The 14970-nt window shown below is 43.6% G+C and overlaps 2 protein-coding genes across 6 annotated transcripts; one reads left to right on the top strand and one right to left on the bottom strand.

Moving 5' to 3' along the window:
• Positions 1-942: 942 nt before the first annotated feature.
• FOXM1 (forkhead box M1) lies at positions 943-10385 on the bottom strand. Its single transcript, XM_061360926.1, has 9 exons — positions 10251-10385; positions 8167-8767; positions 6683-6848; positions 6261-6473; positions 5728-5856; positions 5129-5173; positions 4108-4186; positions 3494-3663; positions 943-3134 (listed from the first exon to the last, which is right to left on the bottom strand). Exons 2-9 carry the CDS (start codon positions 8721-8723, stop codon positions 2085-2087), a joined length of 2409 nt encoding a protein of 802 aa, XP_061216910.1. The 5' UTR covers positions 8724-8767; positions 10251-10385; the 3' UTR covers positions 943-2084.
• A 243-nt stretch (positions 10386-10628) lies between these two features.
• On the top strand, positions 10629-14935 carry RHNO1 (RAD9-HUS1-RAD1 interacting nuclear orphan 1). 5 transcript variants are annotated; one of them, XM_061360850.1, is made up of 3 exons: positions 10629-10713; positions 11732-11938; positions 14250-14935. In XM_061360850.1, the coding sequence occupies exons 2-3, from the start codon at positions 11774-11776 to the stop codon at positions 14901-14903; spliced, it is 819 nt and encodes a 272-aa protein (XP_061216834.1). In that variant the 5' UTR covers positions 10629-10713; positions 11732-11773; the 3' UTR covers positions 14904-14935. The 5 variants fall into 5 exon arrangements, with proteins under 5 accessions (XP_061216834.1, XP_061216815.1, XP_061216824.1 ...); XM_061360831.1 differs by having other exon boundaries at positions 10632-10720; positions 11736-11938; XM_061360840.1 differs by having other exon boundaries at positions 10651-10748.
• Positions 14936-14970: the final 35 nt, after the last annotated feature.

Here is a 14970-nt window from a genome sequence, read left to right as displayed (position 1 = left end):
TGCCCTCAGCTCTCCTCCCTGAAGACAAGATGTGCTGTGTAGCTTTGATCAGTTTTCATAGCAGCCTGTTATGATTTCCTGGTCAGAGAGTGACTTAAATCATGTCTGGAAGACATTAACTCCTTCATAGAGGATGGTAGCAGAGAAGGAATCAAGACCTCCTGCCCACACAGGCAGTACTGGCAAATCAATCCTAAACAAAATGCACACCACCACCACAACAGTTCTTAGTCCTAAGCTTTCAGAAATCTTTTTTTATTTCTTGTTTAGTGCTAAGGAAACCCCAAGACTCAATCAGAAGTGATGGAACTTCAACTTGTAATCACTGACAAAAAATCTTCTGGTCTGAAATTCACATGGCAGCCTAGTGAAGCATTTTTCACTGTTGACCTCAAGCTGAGCAGCCACTTGTGCTAGGCAGACAGAAATGCAGATCTGGGAGTTCAGTATTGCTCCCCAGAAAAATGAAATAACAATCACCGATGCAAACTGCTTGAAGCATCTTCTGAGGGCAGATAACCTTTAACCTGCACACAAGAACAGCAGTTCTGAAAACCACACACATCTAAATCTGATTTTGTGCATATTGGGAAAGGTGGAAATAAAGATTTTTGTACAAGATTTGTTTTGCAGTTATAAAATACAGAAACTAGACTGCTGGTAGTGTTCTGATGTTTTAGACTAAGGTTTTTTTTCTGACTTGTAAAGTCAGGATTTACCCATGAACAGCAGGAAAAAGTACATTAGATGAAGCAAGGGGTTGAGTAATCAAATGTAATGCAAAATGGCCAATATGGCCTGAGGAATACTGAAAATGTCCTAATGATCACTTGCTCACCTAGCACAGAAAACACACCCAATAGACAAACAAAAATTGGTTGTTCGTGCTATGGCCCAGCCTGAGCATGCTGGTAAGAGTGAAAGCAGTAAAGAATACTTGGCTGTGTTCCCACAGCAGCTTTATTGAGTATGTAGATACATGAACCATCATTTGCCTAAAAGCAGAAGGTTCGGGTCTTTTTATGGCAATTTCCTTTTTTGACATGAGTTCTAGGAAACTGGGATGAGTTGTCCTATTGCACTAAGCAAAACATACCTTGTGTTTCCAGAGGTTGCTTTTCAGTGGAAATACCAGCATTCACTTTATAGGATTCTTTAACATTTTCAACTTATGATTGTAATAAGGGCAACTTCAACCAGTCAATAGAAGTCCACCTTAATGCAACAGTGACTCTACCCAGTCCTTTAGGTACATAATAGCAGGAGTCTGGAACCAGAAAAGCTATTGAGTTTGATCCAAGTTCTTTTCCATTCCAGCCTCAGAAAAGGAAGCCAAACCAAATTTTATGCTCCAATCCAGATAACAAACTATTTCACTTTGACTTGAATTATATAAAGGTGTTTTTTCAGATTTTTGCCCCAGGGAACTTTCAGAATAGCCTAAACCAATGTGTTTCTGCAGTCAAAGAAGAAAAAAAGTACTTGGGGCTGTCACCTAGGGTAGAATACAGGAGATGTACAACATACAGACAACACTCTAAGACAAACCCTTTACCAGCCCAAATATTCACATAACCCTACAAGAATAAAATTATATTATTATAATTAAAAGCTAATTTAAGGAATGTACAGTATTTACAGCCATGAAAATTACACAGAAGATACTAAGTAATAGGAGAACAAAGTGAAGGGAAGTAAGGACAGAGCTAGGAGGAGGTTCCCAGGTTCTTTCCTATTGTACATAACTGAGGAGTGTATCCATTTCGTCTGATACCTTGAGTAGCAAATGCCATTCAGGGTCTACATAGGTGTTCCCTTGATAACCTCTCTCCAGGAACCTCTCTCTAGCACGAGGTTAGAGAGCTTCTATCTTATTCCACATAAAACCTATTGCAACATATAAAGGGAGCTCATAGCAGCCAATGGGCCTGTCTCCCAGCTTAGCAGGAGTCAATAATGCCCTGTGTTACCATGCATTTGGTATTTAGTCAAAAGCAGTCTTCCTAGACTACATGAACAGATCTCAGAAGAGTAGAGTGCTTTCTGTAATATCAGAACAAGCCAAATTCAGTCCTCAGGCCAGTTTACTTCAGTTCAGGTATAAGATGAGACCAACTAATATCTGTTCCTAAGTGTTCATCCTCAAGACCAGGAAAGCTGATATCTAGGAGAATTTTGCTCAGGCTGTCATTCATGGTATCAAGGATAAGGCCTTCCATGAGTGAACGGTTTTCAGTAAAGCCAGAAGCTGGCAGTTCAACAGATAATTGCTTGGTAGACTCATGCGTAAAAGATGGAGAGCTTGTAATGGGGATATGCACCATGTCACTGGATTCTGTATTGAGCAGTTCCCGAGGGGACTCAAAGAGGGGATTTTTAAGAGGTGTGGTGTTAAAACCAAGCAAGTCCTGGTTCTCCCGGAGGGGGGTGAATGGCAATTGAAGGGTTCTCACTGGACTGAAGTCCAGCTCGTGACTTTCCTTGGTTAAGGATGCTGGCTTCCAGGGGTCAAGGCCCCCTAGTGGGGGGGTAGCTGCTGAGACTTTGCTGGGAGTAGAAGAAATGGGCAATTTGCTGAACATCTCTTTGACTGGTGTTTTAAAAGGCCCCTCTTCCCCCTGTGAGCAGCTGAGCTGTGATGCATTCTCAAGAGGCTGGCTTTCCTGCAGGAAGGGGTGGTCTGCCCCTAACCGAAAACGGTCAAAGCCATTGCTTTCTGGCAAAACAAGGACAGGCTCTTCTGAGCAAGGCAATGCTAGGCGTTGTTTCCTTCTGGATCTGCTCATTTCCCGCCTTTCCCGTCTCTTTATAACTAAAGTGTCAGAAACAGTCTTAGATGGTGACTTCAGTAGGGTAAATTGTTTCTTCTCCTTTGTGGATGAGACTGGGAGTAACAAGCCTGGGTCTTCCTTTACTGTTAGGGTTGAAGCAAATGGGGACAGCCAGTCATCCAGTTGAGAGCCTTCTTCCTCATTAATACAGATGTTTTCAGTGAAAGAAGCTGATCCCCCATCAGGCTGGGAGCTGCTCTCCTTTAGGCAATGGGTTGGGGAAAATAAACCTTCATTACATTGACTTTCCTCCTTGACAGCAGCCATGGTTAGAGAAGATGACTCTTCTGTAGAGAGTGACATCTACAAAGAAACACAAGTGATATGCAGTCAGTAACCAAAGATCTAACCCACCCAAAATCCAAATGATAATGAAAAGAGACTACACTGCAAATAAATGCTCTTTCAGAAGAAGTTCCCTATGTTACATGTCTCTTCAGAGCTCTCAAAAATACGAATGTTTTAGGGTCAGAACAAGGCCGTTTCTTCTGTTCTTATTTTTCCACATCCAAGTAGTAGAAAAAATTGTCTTGAACAATCCACAGTCTTTGGCCCATAGAAAGCAAGGCTATAGTAAAGAAAAATAAGCAACCCCCTCCCACCCAATGCCCCCTCCTCCGAAAGAACCAAACCAAACCACCCTCAGAAAACAAGAAACCAACCTTTGGAGCAATGCACACACGCTTATTGCTTCCGAAAGTCTCTGAGCTGTTGATGGATGCTCCCTGTGCCATGGCTACAGAAGGCTGCAAGACAAGAGGCTGACTCAAAGGAAACTGGATCGGAACCAGGTAGGAGTTGATACGAGGAAGCAAAGGCTTCATCTTTCGGCCTGGAAGGGAAAGTAGACTTGCTAGCCTCTTGCCCTTCCTGTACTATCTGTTGAAACCCAGGCATCTAATAGGAAGTCCTTCTAAATACCCCAAAATAAATATCCAGAGGTAGGCTCACCTGCCTTCTCTGCTAAGTTTGAGGATACAAATTCCAAGCTGGAAGGCCTGATGAACAAGAAAGTAGTCCTTCATACAGACCATAGCCCTCAGGCTGGGGCAAGCTCTGCTTTCACTCCATTTGAGTACCCAACTCCCTTTATGTCCCCATCACATCCTCTCTCAAATACAGCAATACTGCCTTCAGCTCCAAACCTGAGAGTAGGAAGACTGAAAGCTGGTGAACCTGAATTACAATTTCCACGGTTATTCCTAAGGGAATCTGGGAGAGCACCCCAGATTTCTGAGACTGATTCTTTTTGGCCAACGATGATATAGACACTCACGTGCGTTTGGGGGTTCAGTTTTGCTACTGCTGTTGCTTCCCATGTTCTTCTGGGGATCTGGAAGATGTCTTTTTTGCTGCCGCAGTCATTGTGAAATAAGAAAGAGGAGAAGGAGAAGAGAAAGAGATTTAAAGAGAAAAATCCAATTTTATTCTGCTGCCTTACCCAGAACTGAGAATCCAGAAGCCTATGTTTCCCTAATACAGAGAGAGCAGCTGTTAACAACCAGCATTCATGCCAGCGCTAGCTCTGTGCCGCTTGCTGTTTTGCAGCCATGCCATCTCAAAGCCAGCTGCCAACCAAAAGCTGTGTAGAAAAAAAGATGGCATGACAGAGCTGCTCCAGCTGCAGACCCTACTGCAGAAGTGACCTGGTTTCAGTGTCCTCAGTGCCTGAGGAAAGGCAGATAGGGTAGCTTTATTGTATATTTGATTTCTGTACAAACCACAGACCAGATAGATGTTCAAGTGGAATAGCAGAGGCAACAGAGGAATGAGAAGTCTAAGCAGACAGAAAGAAGGCCAGGGCTGTAGCCGTGTCAGGAAAGTGTTCAGCTGCTTGCAAACCTGTCACTGTTAAAACTGCTGAATGCAAAAGAAAGTACAAACAGATTCCTTCCAAGAGTCACAATGCACCTGGGATACAAAATTAGAAAGGAGCACGAAGAGATCCTGTTCTTTCTGGGTCTGAACCCCCAAAGCAGATTGGGACTGCTGCTGCAGAGATGAGGGTTTTATCAGAAATCTCTATCTAGACTTGTTCTCTGAAGCCTGTTGGTACCCCCTGCAGCCTACATCTAGTTGCTCAAAGCTGTACAGCTCTATCAGCTGCAGAGACAGCATATAATCTGAAGGCAATTAACTTCTGGCTCAACTCCATTCCCCAAAGAGGGTGTGCATGGAGCTGTATGATTAGGTGCAGCAGTGACCTAGTCCCCCTCCCAAAGCTTCTTGTCCTTTCATTCAGTGATTGGCAAGAGCAGAATGGAAGCCCAAGCCCCAGGCCAGAGGGTAAGTCTTACTGATTCAGAATGCTCAGGCGATGTTGGTGACCGCAAGTCCAGCGGCTGGTGGCAGCAAGGCATTGAGGGGGAAGAAATAAGATGATGTTATCAACCAAAGGGGGAACAAATGAGACTTTTAAAACTTGTATTAGCTGAGCAAACAAGAATCAATCTATCTGCCCACCCACTGCAGAAAACACAGAAGCATTTAAACCTATACAAGACTCAGAAGCTCAGTTTCTCCCACAAAACAGTACTTCCTCAAATACCTATCTGGGATAGGGCAATTCTACCCTATTACTCTCTAATCAAACAGCATAGGAAACCCTACTTGATTTCAGTGGATAGCTTCTCACTAAGAATTTAAATCATTACATTTGGCACACCACCTGAAGAATAAATACATCCCACAGAAGTTCCAGATCACATGCACAGAGAAATGCACCTTTCCTTTCAATACAGAGCTTTTGTCTATTTATCAAGAGAAATGATTGAATCCAGCTTCTACAAGGCTGAAGTTGAAACAGTTTAACCTTCCTGTAAAAATAAGGTGTATCTGGATAGTGTGGCATTTAAGAACTAGATGGCTTTTCATTTCCTTTGCATGAGGCACTCACCTTAAATACCTGGTCCAGTGTTAGGCAACGGTTTGCATCAGGATGAATAGTCCAGAATGAAATTTTACCGTTAGCGGATGTTTCACGGACAAACATATCATGAAGGGACAGGTTGTGCCGAATGGAATTCTGGGGGGGGAAGAAGTGTGGGGGAGGTTGAAAAGTGGTAGTTCCATTATCAGCACAGCAAGGCTTACCTCAGCCCTGGCAGAGGGATTAGATTCCAAAGTGCAGGCAGCATGTACATTCATATTTACTGCATACCCAGCCAACCCTGTCATCAATCTCTTATTCTACTTACACTTGAGATCCCTATTCTTTCTCCAGTGATCAAACATCCCATCATCTTGCCTAAGTGGAATGAAAAAAGGGATACAAAAGTAGAACAGGGAACATCTGGAATGAGAGGGTACATGGGGTGGGGTGTTTAACATCCACTTTGCTCTGCAGGCTGGCTAACTCTTCATTTTCACTCAGAAAGCCTATAGAATACCACCCTGTGGCCCTGAGCAACTTGAAATCGTGCTTGTTACCTTCCAACCTGGCTTAGCCACATGTTTAAAATATGGGAAATGATCCTCAATCCAGGTATAGATGTCCTTTAGGGTCATACGCTTCTTCTCAGTGCTGTTGATGGCAAACTGGATCATGGCCATGTAGGAGTAAGGAGGTCGTTCTGATACTGAATCCTGCCATGAGGCAGCAGTAGCGGCAGGAATATCATCAGCAGCAGAATCTGCTTCACCCTGAGAGATGAAAGGAATGATACATTAGTGCTCAGAAAGTTGACAAAGAAGGGCCCTGGATCTTACAGGTTCTGTTATTCAAACCAGCAAATGACAAATTCAGGTTACTGAGAGATGGTAATACCTAGTTTTTGCAAGTCTTCTGATGCACATGGATTACTTCCCTATCAAAAGTTTTAGCACATGCTCTGTTGTCTTTGCCTACTTACCTTGACTGTTTCCTGCAGAGGCATCTGGTTCTCTTTCCCTGTGTCTTGCTTCACAGAACAGGGACTTAGCCCATCAGATTTCATCTTCCCCAGCCACTGGATGTTAGTGAGACTATTGTCCAACACAGAGCTCGTTGTCTTGCCTGTAGGGGTAACAAGCCCATAGCTCTGCTTACTCATAAAATAACCCTCTTTCCCCTTCATCTCAAGTGCCAAAAGAAAGGAAGTAGTCACACTTCTAGAAGATGTATGTGCACCTCAAGATAGTGACAAGATGGTATTGCAATTCTAATGTTTCTTGTGGAAGGAATTCAACCACCATTTTGTCTCTGTCTTGCCCAGAGAAGCTGTGGCTGCCCCATCCCTGGCAGCATTCAAGGCCAGGTTGGATGGAGCTTGGAGCAACCTGGTCTAGTGGAAGGTGTCCCTACCGTGGCAGGGGGTTGGAACTGGATGAGCTTTAGGGTCCCTTCAAATTCAAACTATTCTACAATTCTATGCTCCACCCCTGGCAGTGTTCAAGGCCAGGCTGGACAGAGCCTTGGGCCATATGGTCTAGTGAGGTGTCCCTGCCCATGGCAGGGGGTTTGGAACTAGGTGACCTTAAGGTCCTTTCCAAGCCTAGCTATTCTATGATTCTGTGACCTGCACAATTTCTGCAGCCTTAAAAACAAACATTCAAGCCAGTCTATTGCTCTCAACAAAACCAGGACAATATTGATCCAGTACATCAAGAATTCAAATATGTTTAGTTAATGGATGAATATAGTGAGCAGAGGCCAAGGTAAGTAGTGACAAACTCCAACTGAAAGCCCTAGCTCACAAGACCCAAACCAGAACTTTCAATGTCTCCAGGTCTTTGAAATGCATCAGTGAAAACTAGCAGTTCTGTCATTTCTGGTGAGGTTGGTTGTAGCAGCGCAGCTACTGCAGCCATCTATGGGTTTCTATCAGACAGTTATTATACTGTGGGATAAGGTTTACAACAGCCCAAAAGCTACATAGCTATCTTAAGTTGCAAATCCAAATGTGATCTGAGCAGTGTTTCAAAGTAAAATCCAACCCACTTCTAACATTTACTCAGCAGCTTCATGAGACAGCCCAGGGTGAAAGAGACTTGACAATTATTAAAGGATGGGAATCATCTCTTTTTCACAGCTCTAGGCCCGTATGTTTTGTCACTGACTAGGGTGCCCTATGTTAATCTTGAACACAGCCATAACCCTTTCGCTAGAAGAAACTTTTTTTCTAGACTTGACTTCCTCAAGCCATTTTTTTTCTGCCAACACTAAGATATCCACTAGGATCATTCACATTTCACTGCATATGCATAGCTATGTCGATTATTAGAATCAAGCCTATGCGATTTGGTAATTAGCAGAATAGTTCATGTTATTGCATACTGACATCCAAGCACTACACTCATTGGCCCACTTAACATCTCTTCATCTATCTGATAGGACCAAAAAAAGGGTTAAGATTACATACTGTTGCTCTCCTGTTCCTGTCCAGCCACAGAATCGATTCTTGAATGCCAGAGCATTGTCCCTCCTGCAAGACCAGGTGTCTGTGTAACATTCCTCTCTCTTTCTTGACCATCTGCTGCCTTAGTTACTGTACTGGGTTTCTTCTCTGATGAGAGATGCTGTGCTGGTGTTGGACCTGCTGAACGGGATGTGCTCCCACTGCTAATGAGAATGAATTTGTTGGGCCCATTGTTGCCACATTCTTTTCCTTTTGCCGTCAGTGCCTCTATGATGCTCTGGATATCCGCATCTGTAGGGATGGCCACCACTTGTGTGTTGGGCATGGTAGGATGGTCAATTATCTTTATTCCTGTTGGGAATTTCTGCAGGCCGTAGTCCATTTTGTCTCTGGGTTGGCTGTTGTGCTGGTCCTGCTGGCTGACCTCCTGCTTAGGAGTGTTTTCATCCTGGCCACTGTTCTCATCTCTTGCTGAGGTACTGGGCACATCATTCTGTGGAAGGGTCAGTTTCCGTCTTTTCAGAATTAAAGGCCTGCGAGGGCTGGTCCTCATCATTGACTTCTACAGTCACTCTCCATTGAAAGGGATGAGAACAAATCCTGCAAAACAAAAGATATCACATATGAGTGCAGGGGGCAGGAACAGTTGGGAGAGGTGCAGCAAATCACGCAGAGCTCCTCACACAGAGCACGTTTTCAGCAATTGCTCCAAAGCTAGCAACAAGGGAGGAAAATAACAATAATAAAAAAAAGCGCATTTAATAAGACTGAAAAGGCTCCTGGAAAACAGCACTGTACTTCCTTTGTCCACACCTTGTGGTGATCTCAGGAGAGATATTTGCAGAGTAGATAATTTGCATCAAAAGTTGGAAGCCACAGAGTACATCTAATGAGGGAAATACACATATGTGCTTTACAGAAAGAGAGACTAAGACTTAGGAAGGTGTAACATAGAAATAGTAATCCCAATTCTTATATTTCATTGCTTTAACCAGATTACATGACCTTAACGAAAAGGGAATTTAACAGATAATTTAAGATCTGGGAAGCAAAGGCTGTCCCAAATACTACAAAAGCACACAATAAATGCAGCAGGAGTCAGGTGCTTTAAAATAAATGTAAAGTAAATGCTTTAGTTATTCTTTCTGTAGAATTGTCAAGAACCACATGATTTTTTCACTGGGCATCATACAGTTTAAATGTTACACTTTTGGACAGCAAACGGTTTAGATTATAAACCTGAGAAGAAAAAATTTAGAGATACTGCATTCATGGTAAGATGCAGCATGTCCCTTCTGAGAACACCACTTAACAAATATCATGCAATTCAAGAAACAAATAGAGGCTGACTCCTGCAGCAAAATATACCAGGACAAGAATATACAAATAATATTTATATATGCTAGGCAGAATAGAAACAAAAAATATCTTTTGTATTAGTAGATTTGACCGTGCCAGCGAACAAACACGAAAATTCTTAGTATAGATAACCTACATACACACAAACAAGAAAGTTCGACAAAAGAACGCTGAGCTGTTGATGCCCTGTGTGCAGGGAGCAGGCATCCCTGTAATCAGGGTCTGCCCAGCAGCCAGAGTCCCCAAATAGAGACGCTCAGGCACGTACATGGCCCTTTGCGGTCTGCTTCATTCCCTCAAAAGAGAGATCCCCGTAAGATAACGACAGAAGAATAACCTTTAGATTGCATTCTCTACGGGAGCGAGCCATTTCTCCGTAAGGCCTCGAGCTGCTACCACCGGTATAGGCCCGGGAGCAACCCCTATATACACGGCCCCGAAGGTGGTAGAGGGATAAGTACTAAAGGCCGCCCAGCTTCTCCTTCATCCACACCAGCCCTGCCACCCTCGCCGATAAGTCCGTCTGCCCCACACCAGAGCCCCTTCGCCCCGGCCCGACCCCAGGCCTGGGCCTGGCCTAAGCCTTTCCACCTCCCAGCTGCCCTGCGCTGTTAGTGCGGCTCTCGTGGGGTTGCCGGCCCTGCGCCCAGCCCCCCGGGGAGAGGCGGCGGGAAGAGGAAGGGAAGGAGGCGGCAGAAGGTGCTCAGCACAGGTCCCGACTCACCACCTCCCCGGGCAGGCAGCGGCGCTTCCGGGCTCTGGCACTCTCACAGCACACATCGGTTTGAATTTGGCGCCCAACCACGCGTAGGCATCACGTGCCGGCGTGGACCAATGAGACGTGGCAGGGGCGGGGCGGATAGGGCCTATCGGCGGCGGCGGCGGGGTATACGAATGCGCCGGGAGGCCTTCTCGCTCTCGCTCAAGGGATCCGCTCAGCCGGTGTTGCGGGCTCTGTGCCGGCAGAACCACCCCAGCAGGGGCGGTCATGGGAGCCGCGCTGCCTCGGGCCGGGAATCCTGCCTGGTGAGTGCCTGGCACCAGTCCCTGAGCAAGCGAGCGGGCAGTTAGCTGGGGCGCTGGTCGCGGGCCTTCTGAAGGGGCACGGAGTTTCACTGTTTAAAGGGTGTTACGGCCGTGTCTGGCTAGGGCGGTTCGCAGGACTCCCCGAGGAGGCTGTGCGTCTGGTAAGCAGTCAGGCTGCTGGAGTCTTGTGTTTTTGGTAAGAGAATGCATTTCTCAGAACATATTCTCTTTATTAAAATTCCTTGTCTTTACTAATCTGGTTTTGAATGGAAAATTAAATTTGCAATTCAGACTTATCCACCAGGTTAAAAATAACGCAAGATACAATAATACAGGAGTGAAACATCAAATGCATAGGCGTAGGTAGTTAGCAGCTACAAACTGAAAGACTTTTGGTTATCTTGCCCCTAGAGTATATCTTGGCATTACAAACCAGTTTGATGGATTAACATTGGGAAAAGGGGGGGAGGAGTTTCATTGACTTTCAATTCCTAAGCCATTTTTTGTTTGTGACTAAACTAGGTATTGAGCTAATGTGAAGATTGTCTTAATTTTCTTGATAGCTGACTTGACAAGGTTCAGTAGGTCAAACAATCTCATTCCTTTCTTTTGCTTCTTTCCCAGTGGTTTCAGTGACCTTGAAATTTCAGCGACCAAGCCTATTGTAAATACAGCTGGTTCTCTATTTCAGTATTTTAGGCAGGCCTCGTCATAGATGGATGCTTTTCAAATTACCTCTGAAGTATTTTCATGAAGAAAAATGACTATGTGAGTTTGCCTGTCTTGGGTAGTTAAAATATGTATTTTTGTAAGGAATTAACTTTTCCAGTAACATTGAGTCTGGCCCAAAGGCCAGTTCAGAACTCCTTTTGCAGCTGGGACACTTGTTTCGTTCACATCTGTGTCTCCCCCAGTGTATTTGGCTACATGAAGCTCTGGAGCATGTATCTATTCTGTGCATTTTTAAATTTATCAGAAATTCAACATAAGGTTCAAAAAGTGCTGATCGGAAAAAGTCTGCATAGAGATGTGTATGGCATACTGTTGCATGTATATTTTACTTTTGTTAAAAATTAGATCAAACAAGTATCTCTTCAAATCCATTTATTTGCCTTCTACAGGTTTGAGAACACTTTAGCATCTCCTTGTGTGCTTTTCTCTTTCTCCAGTTGGCATTAGCAAGCACCATGAGGTTTCGAAGTGGTTTTACCATACCTTTTGATGCCTCCGAAGAAGAAATGTACCAAGACCAGAAAGGCAGAGCTGGTATTCCTTGAGAGGCCGCGAGAGGGACCCGTCCATTGCTATGAAGCTCCGCTACATTCGGCTGAGAATCCAAGGCGTGTTCCTACAAAACCTGTAGACCAGAACACCTCTGCTGCCTGGGTTGGTATCGATTATCCTTCCCCTCGAGTCCCACAGCAGCAGTTTCTGTACGTCTCAACAGAAAGCTGTCTGTTCTGGATATTGAAAGTTAGTAGCGCTGACTTGAATTCATAGTAGCTGACTAAAACATAAAAAACTGCTTTTGGGTTGCTTCATATGCTAACTGCAGCCACTAAGGTTGTGGTTACTTGAAGGCATAAAACTGTGCAGTGTGTACTGGCTAATATGATTATGTGTCTTATGAAAAGCTAATTCTCATCAGGAAAATGCTGTTTTCTATGGCAACTGAAAACCTGGCATAATAAACATTGGGGGGGTATTTTTGTAATTGGCTTGCAGCTTGAAATAACTGCAGAACTGCAAATAGTGTTAAAGTACTAGGTGCTTTGTTTAAATCTGATATTGCCAAATTTAGAGAATCCAGGCTTTCTCTTCAGGTTTATTTATTCTAACCTGCCCTCTTTTCCATTCTGTGTTCTGAATAGTGTTTCTCTATACCACTCTTAGGATGAGCTCCTTTTCTTACTTGAAAAAGTATCTTGGGACTGTTCGAAGTATCCTAAGATACTCCTTATATCATGTAATGTAAAGTTTTGTTTTTTTTTCAAGCAAACAGGTGCTATAGAGACAGACTGTTCATATGCAGCAACAGTCATCACCTAGGGGAGCTCTGTTTAAGCATTATTGCTGCTTGACATTCTGCTCTTCACGAAGCAGGCTCAGGAAACATGGATTCAAACCTGCATGAAATGTTCTTTTGTTCCTAGTGACCTGGAGTTATTTTTGTGGTGGCTTAAACTTGTAGCAGAACATGTTCCATTTTTTCTCTTTTTTCTTTTTTTTTTTTTTGTAATATGCTTGAGGCAGCTAGCTCTATGACTGTTGAAACACTAAGTAAAATAAATGCTGTGAACAGGCTTTCTTGTTTGGAGGAACTGGAAATACCCACACCGGTACTTATCTCCTTGATTTTGAACATACAATGATTCTAAAATTTGTTTGGAGCTGTGAGCACTGAAACTGTTGGATATTTTCCAGTTGAAAATCCTGGTATGTTTGTGACTTCTTGAAGTATTCTCTGCAGAGTTTCTGTCAGCTTATTTCGGTGGCAACTGATTTTCTGTTCCTCTCTTCTTGATGTTGTCTAGGTTTTTCATATCTTCTTGACTCCTAGGCTCCTGCATTGGTAAAGCCTACCCTACATGTTGCCTAAACCCAGGAAGTCATATTCTCAAAGTCAGTGGCTCACCTATGTTCTTTTAAATATGTTCCAGGATACAACTATCAGGGAATCGTGCGTTCCTCTTCCTGCACAAAGGCTTTGCATTCAGACAGTACAGTTGTACAGTGGACAAGCACGATCCTGAATTAAATTTTACTTAGGGTTTTGGTTTGGTTTGTTTTTTGTGGGGTTTTTTGTTTGGGTTGTTTATTTGTTTTTTTTTTTTTTGTTTTGTTTTTTTCTGTGGTTTTGTCATGGGGTTTTTTTTGTTTTGTTTTGAGGGACTATGTAGTAACTTAGGAATGCTGGAAGGGATCTATAATTATTGTAGCTAGATTCCAGTTTGGTATACTCTAGGGAAAAACAAATTGCAAGAAAGGGAAGCTGACTCTTTTGTTGATACCCAGGAAAATAAAGACTTCTGTAATGGAAGAATTTTCAGGTTTTATATAAGAGTCTAGAATTAAAAAAATAATAATACAGATTTTGAGCTTCAACCTTTAGAAAGCTTTTTCTATAGAAAGCCAATTTTAGAAGCAGCTTTTGGATGATACAGAGATTAACTGTTGAAGTAAACAGGTTTTGGGGAATATTGTGAAAGTCACAGTAACATAACTAAAGTGATAGAGCTAAGTGGGCATCCTTTAAATCATTTTGTATTGCTTTCAGTTCAACCTCTACCTGTTCAGGAAGACTGAGGATGTAGTTTGCTGGATCTATTCAGAGTTATGCTGAACACAGAAAGAAACAGGATCCAGCTCTGAACTGTTTTTGAAACTTGCAGGGGTTACAGGAGTAGACACCAGTTAGAATGTTTTTTTTTTTAAATCCAAATCATTAAATCTTAAGTTGCCAGAGAATAGCTCACTTGCACCCCAAACACTTTTCAGAGAAGACTGGCAAACATGATGTTGAAGCTCAGCAGTATCTCCCGCTTAGTAGCTTGGTTAGTGACTGGCTTGCTTTGCTCACTTAATGAACACACTGGAAAAAGATGGGGTAAGTAGGGGAGTAGAATCAGGTTGGTATTCCTTTGTATGGAGAAAACTGTTGTGATTTTTTTTTTTCTTATTATATCTTTCCCTTCAGGTGTGTCCACAGTTTGAAACAACTACATCAGTGGCTTTGAAAGTATGCCAGAAGAAGCATCGTGGTCCTCACAAACCCCAGAATCACGATGCCAGCTACAGTTCACTTCATATAAGGGGAGCTTGTCGAAGAGCTACAGCCTGCAAATTTCCTCCTTTAACTTTTGAGAAGACAGAAGGTGCAGTCCACCCCTCAGATCATCCAAATCACTTGAGGAAACACAGGCAGCCCAAGGAAGGGACAGCAGCAAAAGCTAACATCCAGGTGAACAGTCTGGTGAACTGTACAGAAATACCCTTGTTACCCACTCCCCAGCCTGTGGAGCCAGAAGTCTGTAGTTCACCAGATGTAGAGACTGCACAGGTGCCTTCCATAAGTAACTGGAGGTGCAGCAGCACTCTGCCACAAAGTAGTAGCCATGCCTGGCATCCAGATAAAGAGCTGGCATTCGGTATTGACTCCTGTGAGGAGGGGGAGTTGGAGTCAACACCAGTACTGGTTACAGATACTCCTGAACATGAGTATGGAGTAAAGGTTACTTGGAGGCAGCGGCCTCTTATAATGAGGTATCTGCAGGACAGGGGGAAGCTGAGCGCTGCTGACACACTGGTGAAGACGAACCTCGAGCTCTCAAGGAGACAGAACAACGTCTGATTTGGCAGGAGCAGTAAACATGTGCAAAACCACGTCTGAATAGACTGTTAATTTCAAGGATGGAGAG

This window comes from Neopsephotus bourkii, unplaced genomic scaffold, assembly GCF_033783945.1.
Source record: "Neopsephotus bourkii isolate Nb327-2 ecotype Australia unplaced genomic scaffold, CSIRO-AGI_Nbou_v1 NB_107, whole genome shotgun sequence".
NCBI lineage: Eukaryota > Metazoa > Chordata > Aves > Psittaciformes > Psittacidae > Neopsephotus > Neopsephotus bourkii.
Note: the sequence above shows the minus strand (reverse complement) of the source record. Positions and strands in the feature narration are given on the sequence as shown.